Source organism: Oncorhynchus kisutch, linkage group LG11, assembly GCF_002021735.2.
Source record: "Oncorhynchus kisutch isolate 150728-3 linkage group LG11, Okis_V2, whole genome shotgun sequence".
NCBI lineage: Eukaryota > Metazoa > Chordata > Actinopteri > Salmoniformes > Salmonidae > Oncorhynchus > Oncorhynchus kisutch.
In genome coordinates, this window is record NC_034184.2 from 81,163,895 (window position 1) to 81,177,681 (window position 13,787).

General features: G+C 45.9%; 1 protein-coding gene across 4 annotated transcripts in view; it reads left to right on the forward strand.

Annotated features, from left to right (window-relative positions):
- The first annotated feature begins 2,269 nt into the window (after positions 1 to 2,269).
- LOC109899193 (U2 snRNP-associated SURP motif-containing protein) overlaps positions 2,270 to 13,787 on the forward strand; it is a 34,185-nt gene continuing 22,667 nt past the window's right edge. For 3 of the 4 annotated variants that reach the window (XM_031836393.1, XM_031836394.1, XM_031836395.1), the window contains exons 1-6: positions 2,270 to 2,390; positions 3,157 to 3,255; positions 3,581 to 3,692; positions 6,838 to 6,980; positions 7,147 to 7,217; positions 10,294 to 10,385. In XM_031836393.1, the coding sequence (XP_031692253.1) occupies positions 2,346 to 2,390; positions 3,157 to 3,255; positions 3,581 to 3,692; positions 6,838 to 6,980; positions 7,147 to 7,217; positions 10,294 to 10,385 (562 nt within the window). In that variant the 5' untranslated portion in view covers positions 2,270 to 2,345. The remainder of the gene's footprint in view (positions 2,391 to 3,156; positions 3,256 to 3,580; positions 3,693 to 6,837; positions 6,981 to 7,146; positions 7,218 to 10,293; positions 10,386 to 13,787) is intronic. The other variant, XM_031836396.1, reaches the window with a different exon arrangement.

Genomic DNA, 13,787 nt, shown 5'->3' on the forward strand with positions numbered 1-13,787 from the left:
TCCAATGGCGGCGAGGTTTATGCCACACCATCCGGCACTTGTCATTGCACATGGTGATCTTAGGCTTGTATGCGGCTGCTCGGCCATGGATATCCATTTCATGAATCTCCCAACAAACACAGTTGCTTCCAGAGGCAGTTTGGAACTCAGTAGTGGGTGTTGCAACCGAGGACAGACCATTTTTACATGCTACGTTTTACAGCACTCGGCGGTCCCGTTCTATGAGCTTGTGTGGCCTACCACTTCACAGCTGAGCCGTTGTTTCTCCTAGATGTTTTCAATTCACAATTTGCAGTTGACCGGGGCAGCTCTAGCAGGGCAGAAAGCTGATGAACTGACGTGTTGGAAAGGTGGCATCCTATGAACGTCACTGAGCCCTTCAGTAACACCTTTCTACTGGCAATGTTGCCTATGGAGATTGCATGGCTGTGTGCTCAATTTATATACCGTGGGGCAAAAAAGTATTTAGTCAGCCACCAATTGTTCAAGTTCTCCCACTTAAAAAGATGAGAGAGGCCTGTAAGTTTCATCATAGGTACCCTTCAGCTATGATTGACAAAATGAGGGAAAAAAATCCAGAAAATCACATTGTAGGATTTGTTATGAATTTATTTGCAAATTATGATGCCAGGTTAAATAAAGGTTAAATAAAAATAAATAAAATAAGCATTTTGACAGGAAAATGGTCAAATTTACACACTTATCAAGAGAACATCCCTGGTCATCTCTACTGCCTCTAATCTAGAGGACTCACTAAACAGAGAACATCCCTGGTCATCCCTACTGCCTCTGATCTGGAGGATTCACTAAACAGAGAACATCCCTGGTCATCCCTACTGCCTCTGATCTGGTGAACGCACTAAACAGAGAACATCCCTGGTCATCCCTATTGCCTCTGATCTGGAGGACTCACTAAACAGAGAACATCCCTGGTCGTCCCTACTGCCTCTGATCTGGAGGACTCACTAAACAGAGAACATCTCTGGTCATCCCTACTGCCTCTAATCTGGAGGACTCACTAAACAGAGAACATCCCTGGTCGTCCCTACTGCCTCTGATCTGGAGGACTCACTAAACAGAGAACATCTCTGGTCATCCCTACTGCCTCTGATCTGGAGGACTCACTAAACAGAGAACATCCCTGGTCATCCCTACTGCCTCTGATCTGGAGGACTCACTAAACAGAGAACATCCCTGGTCATCCCTACTGCCTCTGATCTGGTGGACTCACTAAACAGAGAACATCCCTGGTCATCCCTACTGCCTCTGATCTGGAGGACTCACTAAACAGAGAACATCCCTGGTCATCCCTACTGCCTCTGATCTGGTGGACTCACTAAACAGAGAACATCCCTGGTCATCCCTACTGCCTCTGATCTGTTATTGTTTTTAAAACCTTAACTTTAACACTAACCCTAACTTGAACCCTAACCCTAACATTAACCCTAACCCTAACCTTAACCCTAAACCTAACCCTAAAATGAACCCTAGCTCCTAACCCTAAAACGAACCCTAGCTCCTAACCCTAAAACGAACCCTAATCTTGAATGTAATTCTAACTCTAATTCTCACAATTAGAGCTAGATAAAAGTTGGTCAAATTTTAGATCTTTTAACACGCACACACACACACACACACACACACACACACACACACACACACACACACACACACACACACACACACACACACACACACACACACACACACACACACACACACACAGAGGGTTGGCTATAAATGGCTCCATCTGGTGTAGCAAATGAAGCATCGCTTCTCAAATACATGTTTTCAGGTTGTCTGAATGTGTGATTTTGGCTTGAAAAGCCATGTGTCAACAGGTCGTCAACAGACAAGTTGGGTAATGCAATTTAAACCGTGGTGAATAAAATACTCAGCTATCATACTTGAGTAAAAGTAAAGATAACTTAATAGAAAATTACTAAAGTAAAGGTGAAGGTCACCAAGTAAAATACTACTTGAGTAAAAGTCTAAAAGTATTGGGTTTTAATTATACGTAAGTATCAAAAGTAATTGTAATTGCTAAAATATACTTAAGTACTTTACACCACTGCATTTAAATATGGAGTAGGCACCAACCCTACAAAAAAGAAATCACGACTGTGATTTACAGTTGGATGATTAATTAACAGTTCTAGTTGTTGTAGTTTTTTTTTATCCAGAAGCGTATTATTGCAAGGCCACCATTTAGGTAGTAGGCCATTCAAACCACAACAAAGCCATGCAAACAGTCATCGATATTTCTTTATTCGACTATTTTGGACTAGTTAAAAAAAAAAAACGTATCCCAAAATCGGTAATTGATTAGCGTTAGCACAACCAAGATGGCGGACCGAACGCCAGGTGGTTCGCAGAAATCTAGCGCAAAGGTGAATTTATTAATCGACATTTACTTGATGCATTGGCAATTCAACTCTATACGAACGGTCTATTGTAGTTTGTGTGGTTATAAACGTTGTGCAGTTATTGCCATACGTGTTCCTAATTATAAAGGGCGTTTGTGTACGAAACGACCACTTAGCTAATTAACGCTAGCTAGCTAGCTACTATAAGGGCCTGATACACCGGTATTTTTCCTGTTTTCAAACATTGGACTGATTTCGCCATGTGTTTACCGAGTTAGCTGATTACTATTATAGCATTTGGCTCCATTTAGCTAGTTGCTGTGAGTTGGTGCTTGTTTTTGGTTGTTGCACCAGCGTGGTGAATAAATAAATACTGGCTAGCTAACAATAGCCTCCACTAGTCCTTTGCCGTTTTGAGGCTGTAGTTGGTGGACAGAAATCATTGGACCCGCCGTAGGCCTCCTGACAGGCTGTGATAATTACCTTAGTTAGCTAAGCTACTGACAAACTCAACATTTCGATCATTCCAATTCAACAACACATCAATACTATCCACAGTATTAGGAAATAGCCAATTGGCTATTAGCTAGCAGCTAGCTAGCAACAACCTGTCATTTCACCAGTTAGCATACATACTGTAAGCTGGCTGTTTCACAACTGTGTCTGTCAGGTCAGCGTGCAACCTCAAGGAAAATGCACAAATGAGTAATCTCTTAATTGTTATTGTAATGAGACATGTGAGTGTATTCAATTCTTTAGCTATCGAAGTTGTCTTTATTTATATTTGTAGGCGCTACTAGAGAGCAAGTTGAAGTCCTTCAGCATTGGCAAAACGGTCGTGCCCAAGAGGACCCTAAGCAAGAAGGAACAAGAGGAAATTAAAAAAAAGGTAAATATGAGTGTCAAAAATGTATTCCATGTTACAAGTTACAAGTTGTGGCCCAAACAAGGGATCAAATTGAAATCTGGATATGCCCTCGTGTTTGTTTTGGGCAACATCCTAATGCACCTTGCATTTTCGATAAACTTGATCATTCCAAAGTGGATTCCTACCTTAACTGTTTGTGTTTAAATTAGATTGTTGAATCAGTGTCGTGTATATTAGAGAAAACAGTAGTAAAACGTTTTTGCAGCAGAAAATACAATAAGTATTTATTATTGGACAAGTGCTCTGGTATTGTTGTGAGAGATGTTGATGGTCTGGTCCTTGGCAGGAGGATGAGCGGGCAGCTGCAGAGATCTATGAAGAGTTCCTGGCTGCGTTCGAGGGAGGAGAGGGCAAGGTCAAGGCCTTTGTCCGGGGAGGCATTGCTAATGCAACTAAAGGTAAGTAGAACCAACTCAAACTGCACAAAACTATAAGGGATATTTTTTAGCTAAATATTAAATGTGTAGATACAGTTGATGTCAGATGTTTACATACACCTCAGCCAAATACATTTAAACTCAGATTTTCACAATTCCTGACATTTAATCCCAGTAAAAATTCACTGTTTTAAGTCAGTTAGAATCACCACTTTATTTTAAGAATGTGAAATGTCAGAATAATAGTAGAGAGAATGATTTATTTCAGCTTTTATTTCATTAATCACATTCCCAGTGGGTCAGAAGTTTACATACCCTCAATTAGTATTTGGTAGCATTGCCTTTAAATTGTTTAACTACGGTCAAACGTTTTGGGTAGCCTTCCACAAGCTTCCCACAATAAGTTTGGTGAGTTTTTTTCCTTGCTCACACGCTTTTTCAGTTCTGCCCACACATTTTCTGTACGATTGAGGTCAGGGCTTTGTGATGGCCACTCAAATACCTTGACTTTGTTGTCCTTAAGCCAGTTTGCCACAACTTTGGAAGTATTCTTGGGGTCATTGTCCATTTGGAAGACCCATTTGCGAGCAAGCTTTAACTTCCTTACTGATGTCTTGAAATGTTGATTCAATATATCCACATAATTTTCCTTCCTCATGATGCCATTTCATTTGTGAAGTTCACCAGTCCCTCCTGCAGCAAAGCACCCCCACAACATGATGCTGCCACCCCTGTGCTTCACGGTTGGGATGGTGTTCTTTAGCTTGCAAGCATCCCCCTTTTTCCTCCAAACATAATGATGGTCATTATGGCCAAACAGTTCTATTTTTGTTTCATCAGACCAGAGGACATTTCTCCAAAAAGTACGATCTTTGCCCCCATGTGCAGTTGCAAACCGTAGTCTGTCTTTTTTATGGCGCTTTTGGAGCAGTGACTTCTTCCTTGCTGAGCGGCCTTTCAGGTTATGTTGATATATGACTTGTTTTACTGTGGATATAGATACGTTTGTACCTGTTTCCTCCAGCATCTTCACAAGGACCTTTGCTGTTCTGGGATTGATTTGCACTTTTCGCATCCAAAGTACGTTCATCTCTAGGAGACAGAACGCATCTCCTTCATGAGTGGTATAACGGCTGCGTGATCCCATGGTGTTTATACTTGCGTGCTATTGTTTGTACAGATGAACGTGGTAACTTCAGGGGTTTGGAAATTGCTCCCAATGATGAAGCAGACTTGTGAAGGTTTACAAAAAAATTCTGCGTTCTTGGCTGATTTCTTTTGATTTTCCCATGATGTCAAGCAAAGAGGCACTGAGTTTGAAGGTAGGCCTTGAAATACATCCACAAGTACAACTCCAATTGACTCAAATTATGTCAATTAACCAATTCGAAGCTTCTCAAGCCATGACATAATTTTCTGGAATTTTCCAAGCTGTTTAAAGGCACAGTCAACTTAGTGTATGTAAACTTCTGATCCACTGGAATTGTGATACAGTTAATTTTAAGTGAAATAACTTCTCTAGGGTAGTGGACAGCATTGGGCATTTTGGATGAATAGCGTGCCCAAATTAAACTGCCTGCTACTCAGCCATAAAAGCTAGAATATGCGCATATTTAGTAGATTTGGATAGAAAATACTCAGAAGTTTCTAAAGCTGTTTGAAGTATGTCTGTGAGTATAACAGAACTCATATGGCAGACAAAAACCTGAGAAAAATCCAACCAAGAAGTGGGAAATCTGAGGTTTGTAGTTTTTCAACTCTTGGCCTATCGAATGCACCGTGTCTATGGGGTCATATTGCACTTCCTAAGGCCACTAGATGGCAACAGTCTTTAGAACCTTGTTTGAGGCTTCGACTCTGAAGTGTGGGCTAATGAGAGGGGAATGAGTCACAGGTCTGTCAGAGAGGAACGAGCTGGCCAGGCTTGTTCACGTGAGAGTTAGCTTGCGCTCCATTGCAATTCTACAGACAAAGGAATTCTCCTGTTGGAACATTATTGAAGATTTATGTTAAAAAACATCCTAAAGATTGATTCTATACATCGTTTGACATGTTTCTACGGACTGTAACGGAACTTTCTGCTTCTAGTGACGTGTCATGAATTTGGATTATTGGGCTAAATGCGTGAACAAAAAGGAGGTATTTGGACATAAATGATGGACATTATCAAACAAAACAAAAATGTATTGTGCAACTGGGATTCCTGGGAGTGCATTCTGATGAAGATCATCAAAGGTAAGTGAATATTTCTAATGCTATTTCTGACTTCTGTTGACTCCAACATGGCGGATATCTGTTTGGCTTGATTTGTTGTCTGAGCGCTGTACTCAGATTATTGCATGGTTTGCTTTTTCCGTAAAGCTTTTTTGAAATCTGACACAGCGGTTGCATTAAGGAGAAGTGGACCTAAAATTCCATGCAAAACAGTTGTATCTTTTATCAATGTTTATTATGAGTATTTCTGTAAATTGATGTGGCTCTCTGGAAAATCACCGGATGTTTTGGAACTACTGCGCCAATGTAAACTGAGATTTTTGGATATGAATATGAACTTTACCAAACAAAACATACATGTATTGTGTAACATGAAGTCTTATGAGTGTCATCTGATGAAGATGATCAAAGGTTAGTGATTATTTGTATCTCTCTTTCTGCTTTTTGTGACTCCTCTCTTTGCCTGGAAAAATGGTTGTGTTTTTCTGTGACTTGGCTCTGACCCAACATAATCGTTTGGTTTGCTTTCGTCGTAAAGCCTTTTTGAATTCGGACACTGTGGCTGGATTTACAACAAGTGTATCTTTTAAAATGGTGTAAAATAGTTGTATGTTTGAGGAATTTTAATTATCGGATTTCTGTTGTTTTGAATTTGGCGCCCTGCAGTTTCACTGGCTGTTGACGAGGTGGGACGCTAACGACCCACATAACCTAGTGAAGACAGATGGTTACGTGTTAACAAGAAATGTGTGTAGTGGTTGAAAAACAAGTTATAATGACTCACACCTGTATGTATGTAAACTTCCGACTTTAACTGTACGTTGGGGAATCAAATGACCATTTTCCATTGTCTCTGTGTATTCGATAAATACAGTTGTGAGGTATTGTACATTCTAGTAATAAAAAAAAAACGACTATCTCGTGTTGACATACTGTATGCTTTTTCCTACAGAGGAGGCTGCTTCCGATGACAAGAAGGGCAAGCTGTATAAACCCAAGTCTCGCTTCGAAACAACAGCAGCAGCAGCACCAGCGAAAAGCAGCTTCCTGCCTTTGGATATCCCTCCACAGTTTTTAACATTAGATAAAAAACATGTATGTATTATTGCAACAAGCATTTATTAACCAAAATAGGTAGTCCTTTTACTGGCTCAAAAAAAACATGTATGTATTATTGCAACAAGCATTTATTAACCAAAATAGGTAGTCCTTTTACTGGCTCAAAATGAAGAAAAATAAACTTAAAAAAAATACTTTTCAGACACTGAAGAAAACAACTGAAAAGGGAAAGAAGAAAAGCAACCTAGAGCTCTTTAAAGAAGAACTGAAACAGTAAGCAATTTCACATCCCTCGTCTTTTGCTCCATGTTGTCACGAAAAGGGAGACAACGTGGAGATAAGGAATAACAAAATAATTATTAACTAAAGTAAACTAAATACAATTAACAATGGTGTCAGTAATCAGTGGTGTAAGTGAGTGTTTGTGTGTATAAACGTGATAATGAGGGGTGTTAAAAAGGTGCCAACGCAAGCAAACAAAACAGCCACAAAAACGCAGTGTGTCAAAACAGCCACAAAAACATCAGTGTGTCTGCATGGAGAGAGGTCTCCTCAGTGAATGGGGACGAGGTGTATTTATTCTGGGAAACACCCAAGCCCAGGTGTGTCCCATGTCGCTGACGACCCTCCCGGCTCCGGCCCACCGACATCCTATGAGCAAAGAGAAAGAATTTGGCAGACATAGTGGGAGGGTCATCACAATGTACAGTCGTGGCCAAAAGTTTTGAGAATGACACAAATATAAATTTTCACAGTCTGCTGCCTCAGTTTGTATGATGGCAATGTGCATATACTCAAGAATGTTATGAAGAGTGATCAGATGAATTGCAATTAATTGCAAAGTCCCCCTTTGCCATGCAAATGAACTGAATCCCCAAAAAACATCTCCACTGCATTTCAGCCCTGTCACAAAAGGACCAGCTGACATCATGTCAGTGACTCTCTCGTTAAAACAGGTGTGAGTGTTGACGAGGACAAGGCTGGAGATCACTCTGTCATGCTGATTGAGTTCGAATAACAGACTGGAAGCTTCAAAAGGACGGTGGTGCTTGGAATCATTGTTCTTCCTCTGTTAACCTGTTGCCTCGAGCCATCCGGGATCGTGAATACAGCCTCAAGCTCATTACCATAACGCAACGTTTAACTATTCATGAAAATCGCAAATTAAATGAAATTAATATGCTAGCTCTCAAGCTTAGCCTTTTGTTAACAACACTGTCATCTCAGATTTTCAAAATATGCCTCTCAACCATAGGAAAACAATCATTTGTGTAACAGTAGCTAGCTAGCGTAGCATTTAGCGTTAGCATTAGCAGGCAACATTCTCACAAAAACCAGAAAATCATTCAAATACAATCATTACCTTTGAAGAACTTCAGATGTTTTCAATGAGGAGACTCTCAGTTAGATAGCAAATGCTCCGTTTTTCCTGAAAGATGATTTGTTTAGGAGAAATTGCTCCGTTTGGTGCGTCACGTTTGGCTACCAAAAAAACCCGAAAATTCAGTCTTCGAAACTCCAAACTTTTTTGAAATTAACTCCATAATATCGACTGAAACATGGCAAACGTTGTTTAGAACCAATCCTCAAGGTGTTTTTCACATATCTCTTGGATGATATATCGTTCGTGGAAGTGTGCTTTCCCCTCTGAATCCCAGGAGAAAATGCCTGCGGCTGAAGATTACGCACCAATTTATACAAAGGCCACCGGGCGGACCCGTGGTAAATGTAGTCTCTTATGGCCAATCTTCCAATGATATGCCTACAAATACGTCACAATGCTGCAGACACCTTGGAGAAACGATAGGAAGGGCAGGCTCATTCCCGGCGCATTCACAGTCATATAAGGAGACAATAGAAAACAGAGCTTCGAAAATTCTGCCCATTTCCTGGTTAAAGTATCATCTTGGTTTCGCCTGTAGCATGAGTTCTGTGGCACTCACAGATAATATCTTTGCAGTTTTGGAAACCTTAGAATGTTTTCTTTCCAAAGCTGCCAATTATATGCATAGTCGAGCATCTTTTCCTGACAAAATATTGCGCTTAAAACGGGCACGTTTTTTTATCCATAAATTAAAAGAGCGCCCCCTATATCCAAGAAGTTAAACATGGTTACCTGCAAGGAAACAAGTGCCGTCATCATTGCTTTGCACAAAAAGGGCTTCACAGGCAAGGATATTCCTGACAGTAAGATTGCACCTAAATCAACCATTTATCGGATCATCAAGGACTTCTAGGAGAGTAATTCAATTGTGAGGAAGGCTTCAGGGCGCCCAAGAAAGTCCAGCAAGCGCCAGGACCATCTCCTAAAGTTGATTCAGCTGCGGGATCGGGGCACCACCAGTACAGAGCTTGCTCAGGAATGGCAGCAGGCAGGTGTGAGTGCATCTGCACGCACAGTGAGGCGAAGACTTTTGGAGGATGGCCTGGTGTCAAGAAGGGCAGCAAAGAAGCCACTTCTCTCCAGGAAAAACATCAGGGGACAGACTGATATTCTGCAACAGGTACAGGGATTGGACTGCTGAGGACTGGGGTAAAGTCATTTTCTCTGAGGAATCCCCTTTCCGATTGTTTGGGGCATCTGGAAAAAAACTTGTCCGGAGAAGAAAAGTTGATCGCTACCATCAGTCCTGTATCATGCCAACAGTAAAGCATTTTGAGACCATTCATGTGTGGGTTTGCTTCTCAGCCAAGGGAGTGGGATCACTCGCAACTTTGCCTAAGAACACAGCCATGAATAAAGAATGGTACCAACACATCCTCAGAGAGCAACTTCTCCCAACCATCCAGGAACAGTTTGGTGACGAACAATGCCTTTTCCAGCATGATGACACCTTGCCATGAGGCAAAAGTGATAACTAAGTGGCTTGGGGAACAAAACATCGATATGTTGGGTCCATGGCCAGGAAACTCCCCAGACCTTAATCCCATTGAGAACTTGTGGTCAATCCTCAAGAGGCGGGTGGACAAACAAAACCCCACAAATTTAGGCACACGAAGCATTGATTATGCAAGAATGGGCTGCCATCAGTCAGGATGTGGCCCAGAAGTTAATTGACAGCATGCCAGGGTGGATTGCAGAGGTCTTGAAAAAGAAGGGTCAACACTGCAAATATTGACTCTTTGCATCAACTTCATGTAATTGTCAATAAAAGCCTTTGACACGTATGAAATGCTTGTAATTATACTTCAGTATTCCATAGTAACATCTGACAAAAATATCTAAAGAGACTGAAGCAGCAAACTTTGTGAAAATTAATATTTGTCATTCTCAAAACTTTTGGCCACGACTGTGCTTGTTTATTGAATTAGATTGCATAACATCATATTCTTTGTCTGTATCTGTCAGAATACAGGAGGAGAGAGATGAAAGACACAAGATAAAAGGCAGAGTCAGTCGATTCGAACCTCTCTCTGGGATGGAGGGAAAACGCTCCTCAAGTAAGTGTCTGCTGTATGACCACTGACAGGGTAAGGTTAGGCTGGAGTCCAAACTCATTTGCTCTGTTTCAATGGTCAAACAGAGCATGTCGGTTAAGATTTCAGGCTACGAAACCGCTAGACCATATAAAATACATATAGACCCTTGGCTGACTGGCCCCCGCCTCTCAGACCCTTTGGCTGACTGCCTAGAACCCCCCCCCCCCCCTCACTGACTGCCTAGAACCCCCCCCCCCCCCCCCGTCCACACACACACACACACACACACACTGTCTCGAATCCCCCCATACTGACAGTCTTGAATCCCCCCCATACTGACTGTCTCAAACCCCCCCCCCCCCATACTGACTCTCGTCCCCCCTACTCCTCATACTGACTCTCGTCCCCCCTACTCCTCCTCATACTGACTCTTGTTCATCCTCCTCCTAATACTGACTCTCGTCCCCCTCCTCCTCCTCATACTGACTGTCGTCCCCCTCCTCCTCATACTGACTGTCGTCCCCCCTCCTCCTCAAACTGACTCTCGCTCCCCCATACTGACTCTCGTCCCCCCCTCCTCCTCCCCCATACTGACTCTCGTCCCCCCTCCTCCTCCATACTGACTCTCGTCCCCCCTCCTCCTCCCCATACTGACTCTCGTCCCCCCTCCTCCTCCCCCATACTGACTCTCGTCCCCCCTCCTCCTCCCCCATACTGACTATCGTCCCCCCTCCTCCTCCCCCATACGGACTCTCGTCCCCCCATCCTCCCCCCCATACGGACTCTCGTCCCCCCATCCTCCCCCCCATACGGACTCTCGTCCCCCCATCCTCCCCCCCCATACGGACTCTCGTCCCCCCATCCTCCCCCCCATACGGACTCTCGTCCCCCCATCCTCCCCCCCATACGGACTCTCGTCCCCCCATCCTCCCCCCCATACTGACTCGTCCCCCCTCCTTCCCATACTGACTCTCGTCCTCCCTCCTCCTCCTCCTTATACTGACTCTCGTCCTCCCTCCTCCTCCTCCTTATACTGACTCTCGTCCTCCCTCCTCCTCCTCCTTATACTGACTGTCGTCCCCCCTCCTCATACTGACTGTCGTCCTTACTCCTCATACTGACTGTCGTCCCCCCTCCTCCTCCTCATACTGACTCCTGTCCTCCCTCGTCCTCCTCCTCATACTGACTCCTGTCCTCCCTCGTCCTCCTCCTCATACTGACTCCTGTCCTCCCTCCTCCTCATACTGACTGTCGTCCCCCCTCCTCCTCATACTGACTATCGTCCCCCCTCCTCCCCATACTGACTGTCGTCCCCCCTCCTCCTCATACTGACTGTCGTCCCCCCTCCTCCTCATACTGACTGTCGTCCCCCCTCCTCCTCATACTGACTGTCGTCCCCCCCTCCTCCCCATACTGTCTGTCGTCCCCCCTCCTCCTCATACTGTCTGTCGTCCCCCCTCCTCCCCATACTGTCTGTCGTCCCCCCTCCTCCTCATACTGACTGTCGTCCCCCCTCCTACTGACTGTCGTCCCCCCTCCTACTGACTGTCGTCCCCCCTCCTACTGACTGTCGTCCCCCCTCCTCCTACTGACTGTCGTCCCCCCTCCTCCTACTGACTCTCGTCCCCCCATCTTCCCCCCCATACGGACTCTCGTCCCCCCATCCTCCCCCCATACTGACTCGTCCCCCCTCCTTCCCATACTGACTCTCGTCCTCCCTCCTCCTCCTCCTTATACTGACTCTCGTCCTCCCTCCTCCTCCTCCTTATACTGACTCTCGTCCTCCCTCCTCCTCCTCCTTATACTGACTGTCGTCCCCCCTCCTCATACTGACTGTCGTCCTTACTCCTCATACTGACTGTTGTCCCCCCTCCTCCTCCTCATACTGACTCCTGTCCTCCTCCTCATACTGACTCCTGTCCTCCCTCGTCCTCCTCCTCATACTGACTCCTGTCCTCCCTCCTCCTCATACTGACTGTCGTCCCCCCTCCTCCTCATACTGACTGTCGTCCCCCCTCCTCCCCATACTGACTGTCGTCCCCCCTCCTCCTCATACTGACTGTCGTCCCCCCTCCTCCTCATACTGACTGTCGTCCCCCCTCCTCCTCATACTGACTGTCGTCCCCCCTCCTCCTCATACTGACTGTTGTCCCCCCTCCTCCTCATACTGACTGTCGTCCCCCCTCCTCCTCATACTGACTGTCGTCCCCCCTCCTCCTCATACTGTCTGTCGTCCCCCCTCCTCATACTGTCTGTCGTCCCCCCCTCCTCCTCATACTGTCTGTCGTCCCCCCTCCTTCTCATACTGACTGTCGTCCCCCCTCCTACTGACTGTCGTCCCCCCTCCTCCTACTGACTGTCGTCCCCCCTCCTCCCCATACTGACTGTCGTCCCCCCTCCTCCCCATACTGACTGTCGTCCCCCCTCCTCCCCATACTGACTGTCGTCCCCCCTCCTCCCCATACTGACTGTCGTCCCCCCTCCTCCCCATACTGACTGTCGTCCCCCCTCCTCCTCATACTGACTGTCGTCCCCCCTCCTCCCCATACTGACTGTCGTCCCCCCCTCCTCCTCATACTGACTGTCGTCCCCCCTCCTACTGACTGCCGTCCCCCCTCCTCCTACTGACTGTCGTCCCCCCTCCTCCTACTGACTGTCGTCCCCCCTCCTCCTCCTACTGACTGTCGTCCCCCCTCCTCCCCATACTGACTGTCGTCCCCCCTCCTCCCCATACTGTCTGTCGTCCCCCCTCCTCCTCATACTGTCTGTCGTCCCCCCTCCTCCTCATACTGTCTGTCGTCCCCCCTCCTCATACTGTCTGTCGTCCCCCCTCCTCCTCATACTGTCTGTCGTCCCCCCTCCTCCTCATACTGACTGTCGTCCCCCCTCCTACTGACTGTCGTCCCCCCTCCTACTGACTGTCGTCCCCCCTCCTACTGACTGTCGTCCCCCCTCCTCCTACTGACTGTCGTCCCCCCTCCTCCCCATACTGACTGTCGTCCCCCCTCCTCCCCATACTGACTGTCGTCCCCCCTCCTCCCCATACTGACTGTCGTCCCCCCCTCCTCCCCATACTGACTGTCGTCCCCCCTCCTCCCCATACTGACTGTCGTCCCCCCTCCTCCCCATACTGACTGTCGTCCCCCCTCCTCCCCATACTGACTGTCGTCCCCCCTCCTCCCCATACTGACTGTCGTCCCCCCTCCTCCTCATACTGACTGTCGTACCCCCCTCCTCCTCATACTGACTGTCGTACCCCCTCCTCCTCATACTGACTGTCGTCCCCCCTCCTCCTACTGACTGTCGTCCCCCCTCCTTCTCATACTGACTGTCGTCCCCCCTCCTACAAACTGTCGTCCCCCCTCCTACTGACTGTCGTCCCCCCTCCTACTGACTGTCGTCCCCCCTCCTACTGACTGTCGT